Source organism: Brachycentrus maculatus, unplaced genomic scaffold (assembly GCF_059751285.1).
Source record: "Brachycentrus maculatus isolate JH-2025_06_01 unplaced genomic scaffold, ASM5975128v1 h1tg000527l, whole genome shotgun sequence".
NCBI classification, from domain to species: Eukaryota; Metazoa; Arthropoda; class Insecta; order Trichoptera; family Brachycentridae; genus Brachycentrus; species Brachycentrus maculatus.
This window is the reverse complement of record NW_028281273.1, coordinates 718,184-742,832: the sequence shown is the minus strand read 5'-3', so window position 1 is coordinate 742,832 and position 24,649 is coordinate 718,184. Positions and strand designations below refer to the sequence as shown.

The 24,649-nt window shown below is 31.3% G+C and overlaps 1 protein-coding gene across 1 annotated transcript; it reads left to right on the top strand.

Moving 5' to 3' along the window:
* The first annotated feature begins 1,832 nt into the window (after positions 1 to 1,832).
* Positions 1,833 to 23,963, top strand: mute (gon-4 like protein muscle wasted). Its single transcript, XM_088272788.1, has 21 exons — positions 1,833 to 2,047; positions 2,131 to 2,263; positions 2,662 to 2,768; positions 3,452 to 3,608; positions 5,452 to 5,595; positions 6,106 to 6,289; positions 7,367 to 7,438; positions 7,515 to 7,741; positions 8,561 to 9,031; positions 10,174 to 10,310; positions 10,993 to 11,019; positions 11,129 to 11,293; positions 12,508 to 12,706; positions 13,777 to 13,923; positions 16,657 to 18,216; positions 18,726 to 18,891; positions 18,996 to 19,285; positions 20,488 to 20,684; positions 21,404 to 21,614; positions 22,298 to 22,539; positions 22,789 to 23,963. Exons 1-21 carry the CDS (start codon positions 1,929 to 1,931, stop codon positions 23,462 to 23,464), a joined length of 5,631 nt encoding a protein of 1,876 aa, XP_088128914.1. The 5' UTR covers positions 1,833 to 1,928; the 3' UTR covers positions 23,465 to 23,963.
* Positions 23,964 to 24,649: the final 686 nt, after the last annotated feature.

The following is a 24,649-nucleotide window of genomic DNA, read 5'->3' as shown; positions in this document are numbered from 1 at the left end:
AAAAATAATAATATTAAAGGTCATAAAAATATTTAATAGAATAAAAGGCAAACCACGTTTATATATATATATATATATATATATATATATATATATATATATATATATATATATATATATATATATATATATATATATATATATATATATATATATATATATATATATATATATATATATATATATATATATATATATATATATATATATATATATATATATATATATATATATATATATATATATATATATATATATATATATATATATATATATATATATATATATATATATATATATATATATATATATATATATATATATATATATATATATATATATATATATATATATATATATATATATATATATATATATATATATATATATATATATATATATATATATATATATATATATATATATATATATATATATATATATATATATATATATATATATATATATATATATATATATATATATATATATATATATATATATATATATATATATATATATATATATATATATATATATATATATATATATATATATATATATATATATATATATATATATATATATATATATATATATATATATATATATATATATATATATATATATATATATATTATATATATATATATATATATATATATATATATATATATATATATATATATATATATATATATATATATATATATATATATATATATATATATATATATATATAATATATATATATATATATATATATATATGTATGTATATATATGTATGTATATATATATATATATATATATATATATATATATATATATATATATATATATATATATATATATATATATATATATATATATATATATATATATATATATATATATATATATATATATATATATATATATATATATATATATATATATATATATATATATATATATATATATATATATATATATATATATATATATATATATATATATATATATATATATATATATATATATATATATATATATATATATATATATATATATATATATATATATATATATATATATATATATATATATATATATATATATATATATATATATATATATATATATATATATATATACATATATATACATACATATATATACATACATATATATATATATATATATATTTATATATATATATATATATATATATATATATATATATATATATATATATATATATATATATATATATATATATATATATATATATATATATATATATATATATATATATATATATATATATATATATATATATATATACATATATATATATATATACATAAAGTCTTGTATAATAACTTTCGCAGCATATTAATAAATGTATATTACTTTTTAAATTAAATTTGCAAGGTATATCCTTTTGTAAATAATATCCTTTTATTTTAAAACGTAAAATAATTGTTTTTAATCTTTGATTTTTTAAAATCACTATCGTCTTGGTAATATTCAACATTTCTTTTAATAATTGAAAAAGCCCTTTTCAGTGCCTATGCGGTTATTCTTAAAATAACTAAGCATATTACTTTAGTGTTTAAAAAGAATTCTATTCTATTAATTATGCAATATACGTATAAAATGTCAATCTTTTAGGAAAGTAAATACTTACTTCTACTTCAGACAGAAATAGGTAAGTAGGTACGTATATGTAATTTTGTCTACAGTAATCACTAACTGGTTGACAACAGATAAAATATTTTTGATCTATGGTTAACAATTTGACCAATAAAAGCAGCCACATAAAATTATTAGTCTATGGTAGCAGAATTTGTGATTTGTATCTTTGATTTGTGGCATCATCGAATGTCAGTTGTTCCGTTGCTTTCAGTCGGTTCGTGGAAGAAATCGGGGTGTTTGGTTTAAATTATGGAAGAAAATGACTCAAAAAATACTGAGGATGACAATGATTCGTCTTCTGATGAGTTAAAAATAGTGTTAGACGATGATAAAGATGTTCAACCCGTACAATCAAAAAAAAGGAAGCGGTAATATAACCTCTAAAATATGTTATTGTTTACTAGCAATTACAAATACATTTGCTTAATGTTTAATTTCAATTTTATTACAGCACTGAAACTACGGATAGTAGTGATGAAGAAGATAATCAATTGCCTGAAAACTGTTTAATAATCGATGAAAACCTATGTACAACAGCCGCTAAAAATCATTTGACAGCTGCAAATGTCAAAAATATTTTGAAGGTTTGTTGTGATTATTTTAGTGCTTCATTTAACAATTTTGTTAATTCAATAATAATATCAATTACAACTTTTAGTTTATCTATCATGGAATAGGAAAAATGTGAATCTAAATTGTTAATAATTGCAATAATTGCATTTTTTGCGCGTATTTGTGACGTAGCTAAAAAAACATCAATAAAAAGGATGTCCTCGGTAAGAGACGCGAGCAGACGCTACCCAGGGGCAAATTTGTGGCGTCATAACTTCGCCCAGGAAAAAAATGAACTGCGGCCTATTTGTCTCCTCCAACGGCAATATAGCCTTGAATTAAGAAAACCACTATCATTTTTTTATTTGATTAAAGTTATGTTGAAATAATATGTAAATCTTGTGTTATAATTTATACACATTCTTTGCAGCGTGTTGTGTCAAATGAACATGTTCTGGCTATCGTCAAGTTACGGGAGGAGGAAATGGAGGAAGAAGAAGATGCTCCTGAACCTAAAATTACAAGATCGAAAGCAAAGTAGGATTACTAATAATACCATTACCATTCATCAAACAATACCTTTTCAAGACACTTTGTGACCTCTAAACAAGAAACGTTAACAACCAAATTTACCAAAATATCTATTTGTCTGAAACCCCTCCTATTCTAAAGATGCAAATTATGACTTGTTCGTACAGTTCTCGAATTGGTAGATTTATATGCTTTATATTATGTGTTAGACACACGAATGTCTGTCACTGATTTTATTCTAAACAAAATATTTTATCATTATTGATGCTTTTTTGTCCCTCCGTGGTGTAATGGTTAGCATGTTAAGCTACCATGCTGGAGGTCCCGGGTTCGATTCCCAGAGGGGGGTAAAATAAATGTAAGTGATTTTTTCACTCTAATATTTGTTCAATATTACCCTAGACTGGTACCTGAAGAGGAGGGCTGATCACTTTCCTTCATGTGTTGACGATCAAAATAATACTGCATTTATATGATGCAGTGCCCTATGCACCATTGGCGTGCGGATATGGGTTTAAAAAAGAAGAAAAAGAAATTATAACTTAAAGTTTTAATCCAATTCAAAATTTTCAAGGGACGAAAGAAAACAATTTAAAACCTGCATTTTCAATTCTTATACTGGGTATACTGTCACCATGACATATTATTGAGTAATATATTTCTATTCTATTATATTTTTCTGTTTTTAGAGAGTTAAAAAAAATTACCCCTGATATGACATGGCCCCTTCCGCTGACTCCAGTCAAGGTCATGAAAGTTACTTCTCCGGAAGTGACCAAACTGATTGATCAAGATCTACCAGATGAGGAATCAGATGAAGAATATCAACCTACTCAAGAAGAACATGTAATATATTTTAGTGAATCAAAAAGTTTTACCAATAAATTAAATAATTTCATTAATTGATTCCGCAGTCACTTTGTGGTAAAATCTATCCATTTTAAACTAAAGTTTAACTAGGTAAATACCACTATTTCTTAAAATCTACTGTGACACGTGTTTCCATGCATTCCGCAATATACGGTGTTTGAAAAAGATGCGGAACGCATCGAAACACGTGTCACAGTAGATTTTAAGAAATAGTAGTATTTACTAAGTAAAACATAAATTAAATGACATTGCACTAAAATAGAATGCAGAATAAATAAATTATGAACAAATAGTAAAATGTTGTGACAAAAAAAAACATTTTGACTGTGTTGGATATAGAAGTTGAACACACTAAGTACGGGAAATGATATCTATCCGATCTGTCGATTTATGTTTAAAAACTGGAATAGTATTTTTACCTTCTGCGCCGGCCTCATTTCAAAGTCAGAAAAAAAATTAATTTAATATAATGTCTTTATTTGAATATTATGTACCAATATCTTTGTCAAAGTCTAAACTATATGTATACAATTATCAAATCCCATCGCCAGGAGTCCGCAGGTGTAAAAAAACACCCATCCGAATCTGTTGATATTGCACAATCAATACCACATTATTGCAAATGTTCACAACAGCCATATAATGCTTTGACGAATTCTATGGAAGTGGAAAAACCATGATCTGCATATAAATATGGAGTAATATAGAATTCTTTCTTTTCTACCCGTAGTTTGCTAGGTGTAACTTAGGATTAATCTACGTTTGTAAGTTATATGCTTAATTTTTTTCCCTGTCACTTCAACTCCTTCCTGACAAAAAAAATTAAAGAAGGGTAAAAATCTTATTTTGAACAAGAAAGTGTTATTTATATGGTATTTACAAGCATGTTTGCAGATTTTGAAGATCAATATTATGAAGTGTTTTTCGGGTAGTACCGTATAATGTATTTATTCTGCTCCGACATCTCGCCCACCAATTATGTCTGTCTAGAAAATCCTCAATTTCATCCTTAAGATTATCCCTGAAATGGCATTAAAAAGGTCAGATCAGAATAATAATATTATATTGTGTTCGGATTGATTATTTATGTGTCATTATCCACATTTATAAATCATGGATAAATTGAAGTCAAGTTATTATTTGTAGTATTGTATGCCGACTAATCTTTATCATGGTGTCCAAATTATACTTTTGATAATAAGTAAAAATTCTACCAAATATCATTGTTTGTGTCAAATTTTACACCATGCAAAGTTTCGACAATTAGTAAATATTAAACAGCGAATACAGTGATCACCGAACCAGTCAATGACCGGTGATAAATCCTGTAAATACTCAGACTTCTATATTTAAATCTCAATAACTTCATCATCTATATTAATATGTCAACAAAAAACTGCCACATTACAAATCTTTTGGACAGGACGAAGTCTGTCGGGTCCGCTAGTATGTCAATAAAAACTACATAATATGTATTACTTTCTTTGTGATTAATGAAAATATCACTCTAGGTTTTTTTTTATATTATTCATGAAACTCAATTTTAGTAAAATGTGGGATTTGATTCTGAGGTACTCATTTTTATAATAATTTTGCCTGTGATTGGTATGTATATTGTTTAAACTAAAAACATTATTTTATCATTGTCTGTATTACAAAGTAATCATACAAATAGCTGGATTCTTCCTTACAAATAATTATTTTGGCTTTTCAAAGTTAGAAGTGATTTTTCTCATTTTATCCTTACAATGTTCTGCCAAAAAGTGCTTGATATATCCTTTAAAATATTGTACTATACCCCATAATTTGATTTTTGTAGGATGGCAGCGATGATGAGAGAGATACTGTTGGCTCCTTATCGGACATGGACTCACAACCCAGAACCCCCGCTACTCCTGGTTCTGTGGACATGGATGTTAGTCCAACAAAGTTTACAGAAGATGGTGTTTTCAAAGTACCAAAGGTGAGAGACAAACTTTCTTACTATGTATTACAAACTGCTCTATTTTTCTGTTTGTTAAAAATGCGGTAACTGAATCGGCTATCAACTGCAATCTTTTTTATTCTAATTCCTTTAAAACTTCAAGAAACCATCCGAAAATGTGCATATACAGAACACATATTATTTAAGTAATTGATTGTATAAAGTAATATGAAAGACAAGAATTATGCAACTCAATGCAATTTACATGTCTTAAAAGTATGCATGGCTTCTGAAATGGAATCTAATTTTAGGTTCTTGATTTTTTTTTCAACTCTCCGAACTTTCTAATATCCAAACTGTCCTCACCATTTTATTAGTCCAGATAATCTAGATTCTACTGTATAATTTCCTTCTTTAATTTGGACTTATTAGTTTTTTGTTTTTTATTCAATTGTCTCCTTGATGTGTATCATTTGGACACGAAAGATACTGTTAGTTATATTATTAAGTAATTTTTTTAATTTCTACAATGTATTTATCCATTTTTAGGATGTTATTACCCCTGAAGAAAAAATTGAGCCAACAATTGCACTGAGGACAAGATCAAAACTCTGTTTAAGTGATAAAGCAATTGAGGAAATTGAAAAATCCTTTGTCCCACCTGACGATGTTGAGGCATATCCGATTGACAATGACTGGAGTGAATTTTTAGCTGAATTTGTTAATCCTGAAAGTATGTTTTTCCTTATTTCTTATTCTACATGATACACTTATTGTTTTTTTATGATTTAAATTTTACTTGATAAATACCACCATGATTTAATGCATTCCACATCATTTCTAAACATCGTATGGGAAGCTAAATCTAAATTTTAGAGTTGTGTCCTTTAGATATTGAAGGATGAAGAGGTGGTAGGAGCTGTTTATTTTTTTACTTAGTGAGATCCATTTCCAGACTTCTTGTCTTTTAAGATTGATGTAATTCACTACTATCTAGCCATTGCTAAATTTTCAATCACTTAAAAACTGATTGAAAATAAAGCACTCGGGAATTAGTCTACTTGATGAATAATGAAATTAGTCTACCTGAAATAGTCATCAATAATGTTTCTTTTAAAATGTTTAAAAGAAATATTGTTGATGTCTATTTGATTACATATTTGATTATTTGATAAAGAAATATAAGTTATAATATTATATCACTTTTTTAAGATTACTTTTAAGTGAAAACCTGTAATTGGAATAAATTTTTTTTAATTTCGTTAGATATTGTTATTTTTTTGTAAATATTCTGTTGGTTTTCCAATAAATAAATAAATAATACATATGTAACTATTAGCCCAATTTTTTCTTGTTGAAGTAATAGTTAACATTAATAAACTAATCATATTCATAATTGCGATACATAAGTTAGCCAAATATTATTATTACATATTATAACAGGCGCCGTGGCATAGTTGGGTTCTCGTCAGTCGCTCACCTGCGAAACTGGCATTGCGGGTTTGATTCCTGCCAATCATAAAATAAATTCATGAAATATTTATTTTCAATTGGTCTACGTGTATGTAGCATATTTTTCACATCTACCCTCCCTATCTTACGTAATTTAATACAAATATAAGTTTCATGTTTAGCATTCAATAATAAAAATTATTGAACAATGAAAAAGTAGATATATGTATATACATTGTTGGCCTTTATTTTTTGCAAGTGACGTTTGTCCTTAAATCTAATGTGGCTTATTACATATGCATAGATATATGTTAAAGTTAATAAAGCAAAACATTAATTTTTAATTCTTGTATTATAGCTCCACCAGAACCAACCAATTATGATGAAATAAACGATCCAGAATATAATGCGGCAGCTGAATTAGAAATGGGTACTTATTTACAATAAAAATTTCCTTTTTTATGCATTTTTATCCTTCTTTATTACTAATTTTATTATTCTTCCAGTGGACTTGGAAGAGTTACGGGAAGACAAAGCTGTTAAAGTATCTAGAAAAGAATTGAATGATTTAGTCGCTGAACTTTGTAATTTTGAAGATGTGTTTGACTATCAAGAATCTTTGATGATGGCTCCCAATTCAAATTTATTGCCACTGAATTTATCGTCCGACACACCTCTGCAAACCCCTGTAAAGGATTCTCCCATGAAATTACTAGACATTAGCAAATCCAGTGTAATTATTTTTTTTTTAATTTTGGCAAATTTCTAACAGAAATGTGAAATTTAAGTGATTTCTTGTTTATATTTCCTAACAATATGTTTATATTTTTCAAATACAATGTCAAAGTAATGAGACATTTTTATGGCCATAGAATACTGAAATTGTTGAGTAGTTGAGGTTTTAGATAAGCTTGAGTACTTAAGTATTAGTTTTATTCCCTTTGAATGCATAGAATACGTCTTAGAAAAACCGTGAATGATAAAAAATACCATGTTAGGTGACACAGTGCCACTGCAACCGGTAATAAACAAGACAGACCTGTTGAGCAAAAACTCTACAGTTATCTTTTTTTAATTCCTTAGTTTCTACAAGAATACATCAAGTACTTCTGCTCTTACTGATGGCAAAATATTTGTCTAAAATAGAAAAGTGATTGAAATGTAAATGTAGATTTTCATGACCAAAGTCAAAAATAGAATGCATCTTATTTAGGTAAAACTGTGTATTTTTCCTCCTATTGATATATGTTACCACCATTACAGACCCCTTGTTCAGAGCGTTGTGGTACTGAAATTTCAGCAACACAGCACGTTCTAGAAGGCCCCTGTAATGGTGACTAAAACGTCAGTAGGAGTCAATATGCACAGTTTTACCTGAAATATAATTGTGCTAAAAAAGTTCTGGGTTTATTCAATACTTTATAAAGAAATTTCAAATTAAAATTACATACAAAATCTTAGAAGTAATGTTGTTGAAATTTGTTGTTCTTTTTCTTACAAATTTTTCTTTATGCTACATATTTATATTAATCCATTTTTTTTCATACTTTAGCACATTTTAAAACACAATGCAATTGAAGAAAAAATCTGCATCGAAGAGATAGCTCAAAACATCAGTTTGTCCGCTGAAAATATTGAACAGATGAATAAAAGTCAAACTCTGTCGGATAATACAGAGGAAAATATACCTGAAACGACCGAGAAGAATCCTGTAACGGCTCCCTTGTCTATAAAGCTGGAAATTTTAGACGACCAGAGACGCGTAATCTCGTCTTCTGTTGAATTCATTACGACGGTAACTGATAGTGTGAACATTGTCAAAAATGAGACATCTGCAGCGCAAAAAACTATTACAGTAAATACTGATGAAGAGAATGAGGAGATTGGCACATTAACCCCCCTTCAGAGACAAATTCTAGACCAACAAATGAGGCAGCATGTTCAAATTGCAACTCAATGTTTCTTGCAACTTCACGGACATCCGGAACTCTGGAAGCATGGACCAACACAGATGGAATTTTTGGTAAATTTTGTTTTTCATTGGTACATTATGTATAAATTATCAATAACTTGGAAGTCATGTGTATTTTGCGTTTCACTTTTATATCATAGCTATTTTTATTTTTATGTCTGTCAAAAAATTTTATGTCAAAGAAAGCTAGTGGAGGAAGAATAGTACGGCTGTCCAAACTCAAAACACAGTAAGGGACATTTTTTTTATAGTAGGTTTTTTTTGCATTTTTGGACTAAGTAGATTCTACCCTTACTGTGTTTTAAGTTTGGACAGCCGAGTAGGTAGTATAGGAGAGGAAAAGGATAATAGCAGCAATGGTTAGGACACTCAGTGTGGTACACCCATCTTCGTAAATTGTACACTGCTAATATATACAAGTTCGTTGAGACCGAAAAATATAATACAGATTTGAAGATTAATACATACAACACAAGCAATCGGATGAAATAGAATGAGTCGATTACTGGCTCCAGGAAATATTTTTCAGTGACCATTAACAGTTTTCAGTTAATTCCTGATGATAATACAGTTTTTTTTGTTTTAATTGTCAAATTTTTATTGATTGGTGCTGTTGCGGTGATGAAGAAGTGGGATTGTATAATAGGGTTTCGTAAGATAATATACAAAGCGTGGTAGTAGGCGAGTAGCAGTTCCCGGCGAAGGGCGGAGGTCGATTATCGATGTCTTGAGGTCGGTCGAAGGGTCCGGTGGACGTAGGGATGAGACGGTTCCTGAGTTGACGGGTATGAGAGTGCCTAGACCGAGGAAGGTGGTGGTCGTAGAGGTTGCCGACAAGGTTGTAACGGGAGGTCGTAGTAGTCACGTTGCTGGTATAGAACTGAAATGGTACTAGTCGCGCTCCCGGCTGAGAAATGATATAGTAGCTTCTGGTGGCTCAGCCTTATATACTCTCTCAAATCCTTGGTTCCTGCACAGATAATGTGTTATCGCCAGACGCTATTCGATGCCCGAGTTGTGTGAAGTCACATCGGTCATTCCATTATTCTAAGAAATGTTTTCCTGGATTTTGCAATTGCTATCTCGTGTCTGGTGTGCGTATCACTAGATGTTATTTGATCCTTAAGATGAATTTGGTTTGTTAAATATTATTATGACAAATTTAATGTTTTTCTTTCTTCTTTTAATAACAGACTAAACTGCAGGAGTTGGGTAAGGATAAGCCTCATTCTGCTTTCATTGCCTCAAATCTTATTCCTGCAGTTGAGCTATGTACCAACTGGCAAGCCAAGCTCTTAGATGATACTAAAGAAATGAGAGATATGATGCAGTAAGTAAATATTATTTTTTCAGATTTAAAAAAAAATAAAGATACTTAAGGCCTAGTATTTTTTAAGTCGCGACTTAATTTTATCTAAATCCAGGTAACATTTATAAATTGATTTTTTTGTTAAAACACTGTGTTTGCATTGAAAAAATTAGTTTTTCTTCGAAATCATGGTTTTGAAAAAAAAGAGTTATTGAAAGGTAAGCAGTTTAAAAAAATATGTACATATGTATATGGATATAAAAAAATATATACATATTTTTTTTATTTTGTGATGATGATGAAACCCTTATCCGCACCCCAATGGTGCATAGGGCACTGCGTCATATAAACGCAGTGTTATCTTGATCGTTTACACATGAAGGAAAGGTGATCAGCCTTCCGCTTCAGGTACCAGTCCAGGGTAATATTGAATAAATATTACAGTGAAAAAATCACTTATATTTATTTTAACCCCCTTGGGAATCGAACCCAGAACCTCCAGAACGGTAGCCGAGCGTGCTGACCATTACACTACGGAGGCGGACAAAATTTTAAAAAACAAAAAAATATCCAGTTCATATTCTTTAAAAAAATTGGGCGTGAAGAGACGTATGACCTCTCCGGTGGTTGACCGGTGATTGAATTTTGTGTTTGCAAATATCCTTTTAACTAAATTAATGCAAGTTTCTTTTTTTTCTTTCAGATTCATAGTAAATGAAAATTTAAAGGCGTAAGTTACCTGTTTATTTCATATTCTGCAATTCTTTTACTATAATATTTTTCATATGTATGTTTAAAACGTATAAATTTATTTTAAATAAAAATCATTCTCATTTCAGAATCAAACGCCATGAACAAAATTCAGTATATTACATGAAGTTTACTAAAGAATATTTTGAGGCTGTTGTCAATAGTACTGTGTTCATATATCCGCACTTGCTACCAAAACATCCTTTTAGAGTCGAGGTGGTTGGCAAAAGTGAATACCTTCCCTCCGAAGATCAGTATGTACTTTCTTAAATTATATGAGTTCTTTTTACATCTTATTTTTTGACATCTCATCAAAGATGAAGAAGAATATGGAAGTCTGGGCATTTACGGGGCTGACGACCGTCATAGGCTGGTTTAAGTGATCACTTTACACACGTGTAACATTCACCAATTCTACCCATTATTGACAACCACACAACTCAAATTCTTGGAAGTTATATATATATGAACCAATTCAGAAACCTTGTTCTTGAATCACTAGAACTTCACTAGAGACTTCTATTGGTAAGATGTAAAGAAGGTTTTTACTAAGCAGAAACTCTTATATTAGTATATCTTTTTAAATCCTTTTTTATCTTTTTTTAACATTTTCACACAAAAAACAGAAAAAGTTCAAAACCAAAACTAAATTCACATTTTTTACAATATTAACACTCTAGGGATGGATGTTTTTTATGCCTGTGGACCGCTGGCAACGGGAATTGATAATTATATACATATAATTATGACCTTAACAAAGAGATTGGTACATAATATTCATGTAAAAACATTAAATATGTAATTCCTTCATTTCTTACTTTGGAATGAGGTCGGCGCAGAAGGTAAAAATACCCTTCCCATTCTTAAGCATCAATCGACCGAACGGGTAGAAATACCTTTCCAGTCCTTAGTTTGCTAAGTCTTGATCGTTTACCCGTTCTTTTATTTTGCCTTTGGTCCTTTGCCTTCTTACCTCTACTGGCAACAAATTAAAATTGGAAGGAATTATACATTGAAATGTTGTACTTCCATATTTATTGTTCACTCTTCTTCTTCAAACCCTTATCCACAACTGTTGGTGCATAGGGCACTGCATCATATAAGCGCAAAGCTATCTTGATCATTAACACATGAAGGAAAGATGATCAGGCTTCTGCTTCAGGTACCTTGCTGAAGGTCCCGGGTTCGATTCCCAGGGGGGGGTGAAAATAAATTTTAGTGATTTTACACTGTGATATTTACTTAATTACCCTGGGCTGGTCCCTGAAGCGCGCAGGAGTGATCACCTTGCCTTCATGTAAGCGAAGATCAAGATAACACTGTATCGATACGATGCAGTGCCCTATGCACCATTGGGTGCAGATAAAGGTTAGAAGAAGTATAGAATATACCTGGGATAAAATGGCACGATTTCATATTGTAACCATTTTAATTTGTTAATTTTGCTTTACTTTTGAATATATTGTAGGTTGATAGCAATCGGTTTAGAAGAGTTCAATGATTATATAAATAGGAATCCCCAGATTTACAGTAAAGTTCTCCCGAAACATCGAATAAGAAAAATCGCAGGATTAATTTCAACGTACCTTATTCCTGTTCGTGGAGAAAGTGCACTTACAAGTCGAATTAGGCAGTTGATACGTCAAGAATCTGATAATCCAGTTAAGGTAAATACAATACCTCCTTAATTATTTACGTTTAACTGACTTATCTGCGAGTCAAACCAATACATTGCCTTGCATGCTGTTGACTTTTAGAGTTACTGTATGAATTTTCATCTGTGTCATACAAAAAATATGCTCTCGTGAAATAATACCATATCTTTGTGCGTATATCGCTGATTAAATGCCAAAGGGCCACAACGCAAAAAAACTCTTTATTCCAAAAATGTTATCTTCAACATTTTCATATTTGAAAAAGACACCCATGACCTCTGAGACACCCATGATTCTAGCGTTAAAAATGTCCAATTCTAACGCTACAATCATGGGTGTCTTTCGTTTTTCCATTTATTCCAAAAATGGCATCTAAATCGTCAACATTTTCATATTCGAAAAAGACACCCATGATTCTAGCATTAAAAATGTCCATTTTTAGCACTAGAATCATGGGTATCTTTCGAATATGAAAAAGTATTAGATACCATTTTTGGAAATAAAAAGTTTTTGTTGCGTTGTGGCCCTTTGGCATTTAACCAGCGAGATGTATGCAAGACTTTTGGTGTTCAAATGATGTTTTAAATTACAATATCTCACGGCCCAAGGTCCTAGAGAACTCTGTACTTTTTGCCTTTTCAATGGGGTATTATCATTCAGAAGAAAAATTAGATTTAAAATACTATTCTCGTACAGATTTTTCAAATTGCTTTGTATTTATGAAAACCCGAATCATTTTCATTTGCAAATGTAGCTTATTGAAAAATAGAGTTTACGCAAACTAGCAACACTCTAATCATTGCAATAAGTAAGCTGTCAGTTTTTGCTCCCAGTATGTAGGGACTGCAAACTCCACCGTAACAGTACATTAAAAATCAAAAATTGCAAGTCAAACAGTTGGTACAGCTAACGGCGAGACATGATTTTAGTATAATGGGGGGAAACTAAATTTATTATGTTTGATCAGATCTCTATAAAAAATGTACATATTGTTTTGTGATTTTCGTATTAAAATAAAAATATACATCATTACCCCATTCCAAACACCAATAATTTTATACTTAAACTATTTGATATTTTAGTATTACTACAAACATGGTCATGCTCCAAAGACTGAACATAAAATTATATTTTTTGATCCGACTTGGACCCTTCGCCATTTTAAACCTGAAAAACTTCCAAGTCCTTGGCGATCTTACCTCTCTCCAGCCACCAGGAAGAAAAATCGTGTAAGTTTATTAATTTATTTCATTGCAAAATATTCAATAGATTTGGAGAACAAAGGCCAATGGCGCTCGAGGAATAAACCCCCTCACTTATTTACCTCAAAACTGAATGGTGTTACGGATGCGTGATTTGTGCTGCCACCTAGGGAACAGCCTTGCAAGATCCCCAGTAAGCAAGTTTTCAGCGTAAGGAGTGTGTGTTTGTTTAGTGAAAGTCATTTTCAGCTTCATAATTTATCAAATTCATCATCACCGTAGCTGAAGGTAAGTATTTTAACACTTTATTTACCAACAATTTAAAAAATATTTATTAACCAACTTTATTTACCAACGTAAAATTGCATCTATTGTAGTTCAGTTGTTTATTGATTTGTCCTTGATTGAAGTAATTTCATTTCATTTACATTGTAAAAACCAACTAATCGGTGTTTGGTCATTTATGGTTTGGCAGCGAAAAGATAAAAAATGAGGGTCTTTAAAACAAATTTAAATAGTAAATGTGGGGACTGACCGGGGTCATTTTGTTGTAACATAACACGTTACAGTGCGAGCATTCATACAGTCAATACAGCGTTTCGAGTGCTCCATCCGAAGTCGGATGCTCGCCGCGAATGTTACATTACGACGAAATTTATTAATTTTTATAAAATGCCATTCAAAAAAATATTCTTTATTTCATCGTACATATTAAGAATTTTAAAGTTATAAAAATGTGTCCGGACTGGATTTTCCTGTTCCCGTCCCGTGACAAATTATTTATGCGTTGTTTGTCAATCATGACTCATAAAATCATGGATGACATGGCCGTGACTCGATATATTTCGTATCTAACCATTTCCATTTTCCAATTCTTAATAGGTTTTTTTTAGTTTTTTGTAAATACTTTCATTATTTAAATATTTATGTGTAATGGCAGTTGTTGTTTATAGAGATTTATTGCGAAATACTCAAAGTTTCTTTGACAACAAATTTGTATTTGTTTGATGTGTTCCCGGGTTCTCGAGTTTGTTTTTTCTATTAATGTTTCATGCAGTGTGTTATTAGTGATTTGTATTTCGTTAAGCTGAAGGTATTTTCTTGTAATTTGTGTGAAGAATTATAAATCCTTCTGGCAAAAACCCTTCTTCTGTCGAATTTCGGCATAGTTTTTCGAGACTTTCTCTGGGTTTTTATAAAACCTCTTTCGAATTTTCTGCTTAATGTGGCTGAAGTTTCCATAACATTCTTTACTACCCTTTCAACTGCTCGTGTATGACATGGGAAGTTCAGACAGTTTTCCTTCTCCTGTTTGTGGCATGTTGTTGGATATCTTTATCAAATATGTATTCATTTCAATATTGATATTTAAATTATATTTTTCTGCCAATCAATAAGATCGGAGCATTAGGAGCGTGTTTTATGTTGCAGGCTTTTAAAATGCGACAGGCTAGCAGTTCACTAATGTGAAGTCCAAACCAATAAATTTTCAGGGTGTGAGAAGTAACTATTTCTTTGAATGACCAAATCTATTTTGGTTATCAGTTCCGTTGATAAATAGGTTCAAATATGTGTTCTTCTTCGTCTTTATAGTAAGGGTGAATTTGATAGAATACTAGGTTAACTTCGATGACAAGTATGTCATTAAAGTTAGAAAAAAATGAAAACGGCAGCCTAATTAAGAACGCAGTCAAAATGGGATTTATGGTCAAATTATCAATTTTATTTTTGGATGAAAATTTCAAGTTAAAATTGAACACTGGCAAAGGTCAATCTACAACCAGATCAGGCACTACCATCGACGCGGTATTCTCGTTCTTTTGAAAATTTGCAGTCTAAATTATTTGAATTTAAATATTTCATTTAATTAAGAGAGATTTTCTTTTAAATTAAATTCCACAAAACCATTTTCCAATACTGAAATAACAAAATCGCCAACAAATGCAAAAAGAATAACGCATAAAACCAACTGTTCTAGAAAGAACCTAAAAACTTCGCGAGTCTCACGCCATATTTAACCCTTTGGTTACCAGGACTTTTGGGGTTTCTATGATAGAAATACCGCGATTTTAACATAAATAATTCAAAAGTAAAGTGTTGGATAATTTATAAACACTCCGTGCCATGGTTTCATGACGAAAAAACATAATATGGATCGAAAAAAATTACACAACCCTGAAGGAATCCTTATCATTCTGTCCAAAACGCATTTAATAAAACAATAATGCATTTTTTAAATCCATTATACTTTTTTGTTAAAACAGTAGCTACAGTAGTTAGAATTGATTTGCCCAAATACAATTCGTGTAGGTATTTTGCTGACAGTGATTTGCCCGAATCCAGTTCGGGCACATCGTACACGAAACTTTTTATAATGATTTGCCCGAATCCAGCTCGGGTCATTCCCCCACCAGTATATCAATTCTTCCTTTTTTCCTAATATTGTTTATTTATGTTTTATACTGATTTATTATATTTCAAAATATGATTTAAAAAAACATAATAATGAAAAAAGGTTGCTTTTTTTACCCACTTTTTCCAAGAAGTTGACCACAGAAGTGGTTAATGCTTCAGAAATATATTTTGTAGGTAATATTGTTTTTTTTTTACTACTGGCAACACTTTTCGAAATGTCAAAATATTGTGGCGTGAAAAGTGTGATGCGAATAGTTTCTATGTGTTAAATTTGGATCTCTCGGAATTATCATTCCGGTTTATAATTTTTTAGAAGTGTTTTTCACTGATTTGTGTTTTTTTCAGGTTGCTGAAAGATTAGGGGCGTTGGTATCCACACTTAATGATAGTATAAAAAGTATTACTGACAATCCGCAGTCGGATCAAAATATTACGAAGCCCCCAATCGGGGACGCGAACGAGAACGTTCCACGGCTCGATACTTCGACCAATCTAAGAAATGTTTATTATAAGATAAATCCCATAAACAATAATCAATTCGCTTTGAGTCCTATTCTTGATTTAAATAATGGTGTTTTCCCTAATAAAGTTGCTATTCACAAACAAACTTCTAAACAAAAACATCCGGCCAAAATTTCCAATAACCCTCCCATTACAATACCTGCAGTCACAAATGATGGCGCCATTCGTATGGTTCACTTGAATAATAATATTGAAAATTCTCCAATAATTAATAATTCTATTACGTCCGCTCCCGCCGTATCTCTCATCCTAAAAGATGGTAAATTATATATTAATTCCATCACACAAAGTAATGACGCTACCAGTTCTAATAATGGAGGGCTAGTCGCACAACCAAGTTCTACCCCCAGTGCCAGTTCGGGTATCGGAAATAATTCCCACAACCCTTCTCAACAATCTTCACAAAATAATAATTCAACAAAATCCAGCAACGATGAAAGCATTTTTGTTATTTCCAGCGATGAGTCTTCAAACTCCTGCGACAACTTCGCTGATAGTCATTTTAATTCACCAGTAAATTCACCTCTTAGCTCTACCAATACTACTCCCAAAGTTCCAGAACGAATTTCTACTCTTAGAAAAAGTACTCTCCAAAAAAATAACCATAATGTCAGTCAATCGTGTTGCCATTCTCGGTGCAGTATCGAAGATGAGGAAGATCTGCCTAAAAACCAAACACTATTGACACAGTTCTTCAAGAAAACTCCGCTTAAACCTGCAGAAAATGCTAAAAAGCATAAATCTAGTCACGATAGAGAGATCACTTCCGAAAGCGTAATTTTAGACTGGAACCAACCTAGTCCTTATAGTGATTCAAACAAAAATACTTCAGAATCAATACTTCGGAATTGTTTGAATAGCAATGATCCTAACCAAAATAATACAGATCTCAATATACGTATCAAACAAGAAGAATTGATCATCGACCATGAGCCAAATGAATCGGCAACTGTAAATGATTCGCCGAGTGCTGACGGACGATACCCACTAATTGAAGATCCCTCAGAAGTTGAAATATTCTCATCTTATGAGTATGAATACAATTGTGACCGCTTCACTCCGAGAACCGTTCTATCTAAATTACAACATTTGTTATCTATCAATCGCGAGAGGAAGGCTCTCCTTCTCAACAAGAGTTACCAGAAATTGAAGTTGAAATCAGCTATAGCTTGGAGAGTTAGAGCCAAAATATTCAACGAGATACAAGAAATCGACAACAACATGTTGCCATCTATGCCAAATTTGACAACTCCATCTAAATCTTGCGTTAATGACCCCGATGAATCAAATGATCTGATCGGTATTACTGTTAATTCCGAGTGCACTTCTCCAGATGTCGCTGTCGAGAACAATCTGCCAATTATTCAGGAGAATATGAAAAAGGTTTGTTATTTTTGTTTTTATTGTCGTTGATTATGTTCAGCGTGTGACATGATATTCTTTAAGTCTTATCCATACTGATGGCTCACAGAACACTGCATTTGATTGATTCAGATCTCAATTATAAATTATGTTAGGTTTTACATTATTCAAAAATTTTGGATTTCTTATTGATGTTTTTCATGTGCAAATCATTTGTTGTATTCTGACCTTTATCCGCACTCAATGTTCATCGGATTAAAATGTTGTTAATTGTGTGAAGGCGAAGTTAACAGTCCTGCGCTCCAGATTCCTAGGAGAGAAACATTTAGTAGAATACAGATGGTGTAAATGAAGGAGTTCAGTGTTCACCTCAAGCTCCCTCACTAATGAATGAAAAATAAAAAGGATTGAAAGAACAATAGCAGAAACGGCGAGGGCATTCAAGATTATCTTCATGTAAAATTGTGTACGTTTTACACCGCTTACTCACTTGAGAAAATATAACATTTTATGTATTGTTTTGTTTTAAGGATGTCCCAGAGAAATCCACCCGCCCTTTGCGTAACACACCCCGCACTGGTATATCTGGACAGTCCACAAAGCACCGCCTCGCAGCGCGCGCTCAGCGAGAATTGGAAGCAAACAAGGCCATGTTTGCCACCAGTGATCCTTATGTTGAAGATTATAAAGATTCCTGTAAGTCATCATTATAATTGTATAACCAAATACATAACATTTTGTCACTATTGATTTAAAATTAAATACTCAAAAATTTGCTTGAATTTGGTTCATTGTTACAGTATGCGCCACAGCTTTCTTGGAGAAAGTTCAATCTCGCTTGAACGGCAATTCGGAAACTTATATCACAAACAAATATGCGGAGTTTCAAAACATGTTGGAGACATTTGACCCGGAGAAAGAAACACCGTGTGACTTGTATCAAAAGTTGGAGGAATTTTTTGGCCCAGAAAATGAAGATTTAACGGAAGAATTCCTCACTTTCCTGACTGCCGGACAGGCGATGGAAGTCGGCAGATTTATGGATCACTTTATGTTAACCAACATGTCAGACTTTATTGAAAGATTACAGGTTTGTTCAATTCTCTTGCATTCTATTTTTACAACACTTGTTTCTTGGCAGTTTACCTCTTAGTAAAATAAACACTTTAAAAAAAATGGTTTCCTTTTAACCAATATAATCATTATCATAATATTATTATCATCCTTAAGTTCTCTTTTTAACGACGCCAATAGCAACAAATATTCCCATTTATAAATTGAGTTATATGAGGCAAATGTAAAATGCAAAAATACCCAAAAAGATACATTAATACCAATATCAATTGACTGCTGTTACTGTGTTTGCCCACACAGGTTTATTTGTCAATTTTTACTTTTACGTTGATTGCATTGCTCAATTTTCTAAACATACAATTTAAAGCCCCTTTAAGATTATTTTTTAAATAACCTTAAAGGGGTTATAAATTGACCTTTTCAACAACAAAAAATATATCTGTCGGTACAGTTCTGCGATGCGATTGTGTGAATTCAATTACAAATTGCCTAATTCACCCATTAAAGAGGACTTCCACTGCTTGCTGATACAGCTTCTAGGATAATAAAGTGAAGTATGAAAAGTACAACCCCCAGACCAATTGAAAGTAAAACTTTCTTGAATTTACTCCATTTACACCCGTCTTCTCTACGATGCCTGTCATTCTGTTCATCCCCATTCTGATACGATTATATTGTCAAGACTTTTATTGATACCTTAACATAGATGAAGTAGTCTGTTAGAAATGATCACTTTATATACCGTAGAACGGGGGCTACCTGAACTTTGATGTGTTGCTTGAGCCCAGTACAAAAAGAGATTTAAATCTGTATTTGGTCTACAATAATGAATGTATCGTAAAAATAAGTGTCACCTGTCAGGTAAACGATGAATCATGTCGATACGTTCATTATTGTAGACCAAATACAGATCTAAATATTTTTTTGTACTGGGCCCAAGTAACACATCAAAGTTCAAGTAGCCCCGTTCTACGGTACTGTGTAACATTTATCATTCCTACCGTGATTAACAACCACATATGTATATAACTCAAACTTCAGAAAGTTGTTTATATGCTTTTGAAAACATCGTCCATAATAGTTTTGTTAATAAAACGTCTGCGATATCTGTGTTTGAAATTAGTCAGTCGAAGCAAAAATCCTCAAGTGATTGTGTTATGTTTAAAATAGATTTCAAATATTATCCTTTTTACATATAAACTTATGTATATATTTCAGATATATTTTGCACGAAGGCCAGCGCAACTAAGGAAAATTCTCTGGTGTTTGGAAAAAATTGTTGAAAACATTGACAGGTCGACTGACTCGGTGACCATTGAGAGTATCAAGGAGACTATATTACCCCACTTGAAAGGAAACAAGCATTTGGTGAATTGGTTTTTGAGGTTACTTCCTACTGAGAAGCCGCCGGAAAGGTATTATCGCCCTTGAATATTTTCTATTAAACATTTTTTATTTTCTATTTTTGGCCAGTGGAACCTGCATGTTGAGACAGTTATGTAGCATAACATAATATTTATACAAAAGTATTAGCTACGTATATACAATATTTTGAAATATTTTATGATTTATTTTAAATACATAAATAACATATTGCATTTCATGTATATTTTTTCTCAATATAAATTCGCTACTGAACATTATAATACACCGTGTTGTTGAAATCCTGATAATTTGATATAATTTATCTCTGATTTTGCCCATTTTTCTTGTCAAACTATGTATAAGTATTTTAGAAGCAGCTTTTAGTAATTTTACATCTTTTTTGGATAACAGTGATGGTTATGGTATATTATGTCCCATTTTAATATCTGGAGATGTTTCGAAAGTAATTTTTTTGTTAACCGGATAACGAAAGCAGTTAATCAAATGGTGATAATACAAATATAATAAAAATTTGAAATGAAAGAAGTTTTTTTTATAAAATTTGAGTTCAATTGAAATTATAATAATTATTTTTAAAAACGCAATAACTTTTCTGGAATGATGCTTCAACATGTGACAAATATTTTTTTTTAAATAAATATCAGTATATACATAAAACGACGCGCATTTTGCGCGGCTACTCAAGTCACCTGGATAATGTATTGGTTTTTTCCTTTGTTTAACTTAAATATTTGTTTTGTGATTTTAGCCACACAAATAGTGGTTTTGAAGTAATAGACATTGAAGGCCTTACAAAAAATCTCGAATCTCCCGCGGAATCCAATTTGGATTGCGAAATACTGAACATTCCTCCTTTAGAAGATAATTATGGGTCTGAGTCCTGCACATGTTCTTGTCATAATTCTACAGATGACAAATTAAAAACGCGAGTGCGCCATTGCATCGCTTGCGGATTGAAGGTAATTATTTTTTTCCTACTAAATGTTGTATTTTTTTTTTGGCAAATATGAATATCAAATCAAATTAATTTTCTAGAATTGAATTCCTGTACAAACAGAAATTCGTCAAATGTCACATCGGAACTAATCCTTAACTTAACTGCATTAAAAAGTGAAAATACAAATTTTTTGTTGACCCAATCAGGAATCGAACATGGGACTTCTTGCACAGTAGCTATGCTCATTATGAAGAAGGACAGCATGTCCCTACTTATTTAATTACCAGAATCAGTGATTTAAACTGATCTTAAGATTCTCGACTTTAATTTGACAAAGCAGGAATTGCCGGATACGGGATAAAGAAGTCAATAGATATTTATTGTAACTGCAGACAGTTGGTACAATCCCATTTTAAATTTTTGGGTAATATATCCAAAATTAAACAAGGTTATTGGATTGAATTCTACTTTTATTTACATAAATATGATAAAATGTTACACGTTTCATAAATATGACAATGTGTGATGTCTTAATAAGACGAAACACGTCACATATTATCATATTTATGTAAATAAAAGTAGAATTCAATCCAATAACCTTGTTTAATTTTTTATATAATTACCGAAAAAAGAAATCCATAGGTATTTACTAGAAAAAATACAAAATATGTAGAGATAAAAACTGTAGTAATATTATTGTTCCAGTTTATGCAAGGTCGGTTGTACATTCAGCACGGCAAGGGACTCCGGGCAGCCCGGGTGGAGTGGGGCGGGGGGAGGGGAGGGGCGGAGCAAGCTCGCCGCCTGTCCGCCCCTCCCACCACCACCCCCAACCTCCCGCACCCCGCGCACACCACCACACCCGCACCCACCCCCGGCAAGAAGCGAGCCTCCTCCATAGACCCCCCCCACCGAGATAGCGACGACGAGAGAGTATCTCCCAGAAGGTATACTTTTTATTGTTTACTTGTAGAGCCTCCTTGGTGTAATGGTCAGCACGCTCGGCTACCGTACTGGAGGTCCCGGGTTCGATTCCCAGATCTGTCAAAAGTACAAAAACATTGGACTGCCATATATATGACATTACTCCTGAAACAATCATATATTATCAGTTTGTGAAATACAATACCAATGTGGCTCTATTTAATTTCTCTTGTTCAACTAGTAGCGATATTAAATCTCAATTTTTTTTGTAGGGTTGCCAGAATAATCAGAACTCCGACATCGAAAACTAAACATACCCGGATGTCAAAAAACTCTTCAAAATGTGTTGATATAGAAGAGACGAGCAATAAACCCAGCTGTTCCAAAAGTATTATGAGAGATGAAGTTTTGACGGAGAGTCCTTTAAGAGTGGAACATAGTGATTTTGAGCAGCTGGCTGAAGCATTACCTCAATCTGAAGAACCTGTACAGCATACGGAGTCTATACAAGAACCTTCTCCTAATTGTGATATTGAAGAAATGAATACTGAGTCACCTTCAGTTTCTACTAGAAATTCCCCCTTTCAATGTGAACCATTACAGTCTAGTGAAATCACCAACTCGACAATTATTAAGACTGAAAATATTGAAATACCGTGCGATGAATTAGAACTCGACATGGAGGTGGATACTGTTGATGAACCGGACCAAACAGAACCAGTCGATGAATCAACACAAAATATCAAAGTGGAAGATGAGCAGTCTTGGACGAGAGATGAAGATAAAGCTATATTAATGGTTCTTCAATCCGAAAGTGACTCAGATTATACGTTTGAAAAGATTCAAAGAATTTTACCTCACAGATCTATTGGAGAAATTAGAGATAGATTCCAGAGTGTAATGAAGTTACTTCAGCAAATGGCATCCGATAATACCGATAACACATGAACTAACTGATTTACTTTTGTTGTGAACTGACTGGTTTACTTTTGTTGTGACCTGTGGTACACTTATGGTATAATGTAGAATAACATATAAGGCAAATTCTATAATACCGTAGCAAGTTGCATAGTTCCAATTTAATCTTTTGGATTAGCTGTCTATCTTGATGGTGTTAAGATCAGGAATTAATCATCGAGTCTATCTTCCTGATTTGCGGCAGTGCTTGCCAATTTGCGATGTCACTGCTAGTGCCAATTTGTTTCTGTATTTTAGTTTTTTTTGTGTGTGTATTTATATGTATAGATTTATATTTAAAAGTATAATGTAGAATTATGTTTATTACTTTGTAAAAGTTCCTCTTATAGGTAGTATGTATGTTTAATTTATTTTATTTTAAATCTAATCATAATAAAACAAAAATTTAAATGCTCATATTTATATTTATAAGCATAATTGTAATTACCAACTAAAGTTTTGTAATAAATTGGCATCTTGAGGCAGAGTTTTTGTCCACGTAATTTATTTATTTTTACAATTGTTTTGCTTTTGAAGGGATTTTCAAAGAGGTATTGGTAAATTAGTATGGAGTTCCACAAAATAGACATGAATTTAATCTAGAATGTCTTAAAGTTAATGATTTGCTTGTTTGTTAATCGTAAGGCTTGCTTCAAAAAAAAAAATTAACTACCTACAGACTTTTATTTTTCCCACATCTTCAAAACTAGTCTGAACTACATACTCAAACATTTTAAAATATTTGCTAATAGTCTGCTAATGTAACCTCGTAAACTAAAGAGAAATGGTTGAATAGTAGAAGTAATTAAAAATGCTGACGACCCCCCTTTTCTGCTGACCTGTATATTTTTATTTATATTGTTAGTAGTACCCAACATGAAGTAGATATGTGTTCACTTAATCCCATTTATTTACTTTTATTCACTTTAAAAACGAAGTTTGACCCCCTTTCATTTTATTAGCATGTTGTAGTATCCCTTTTGTTTTACTGTTTATTATTTGAAATGGAAAACAAATTGTTGAACTTTTAAACTTTATAATTGCGTTTAAAACAAAGTACACTAACTAATTGAAGATTTATTGTATGGAAAAAAAATGTATTAAATTCACAACGAAAACATTTCGATCTATTGAAGTTACCCCGATTTACTATATAATTCTTTTTTTTTCTTGTTG

Bases quoted from the DNA above. Each gene is read 5' to 3' on its own strand.
- mute (XM_088272788.1), top strand. From the start codon at position 1,929: ATGGAAGAAAATGACTCAAAAAATACTGAGGATGACAATGATTCGTCT. The intron at 3,609-5,451 runs GTAATATATTTT...TGATTTTTGTAG, and splicing joins AACCTACTCAAGAAGAACAT to GATGGCAGCGATGATGAGAG. The intron at 9,032-10,173 runs GTAAATTTTGTT...TTTTAATAACAG, and splicing joins CAACACAGATGGAATTTTTG to ACTAAACTGCAGGAGTTGGG.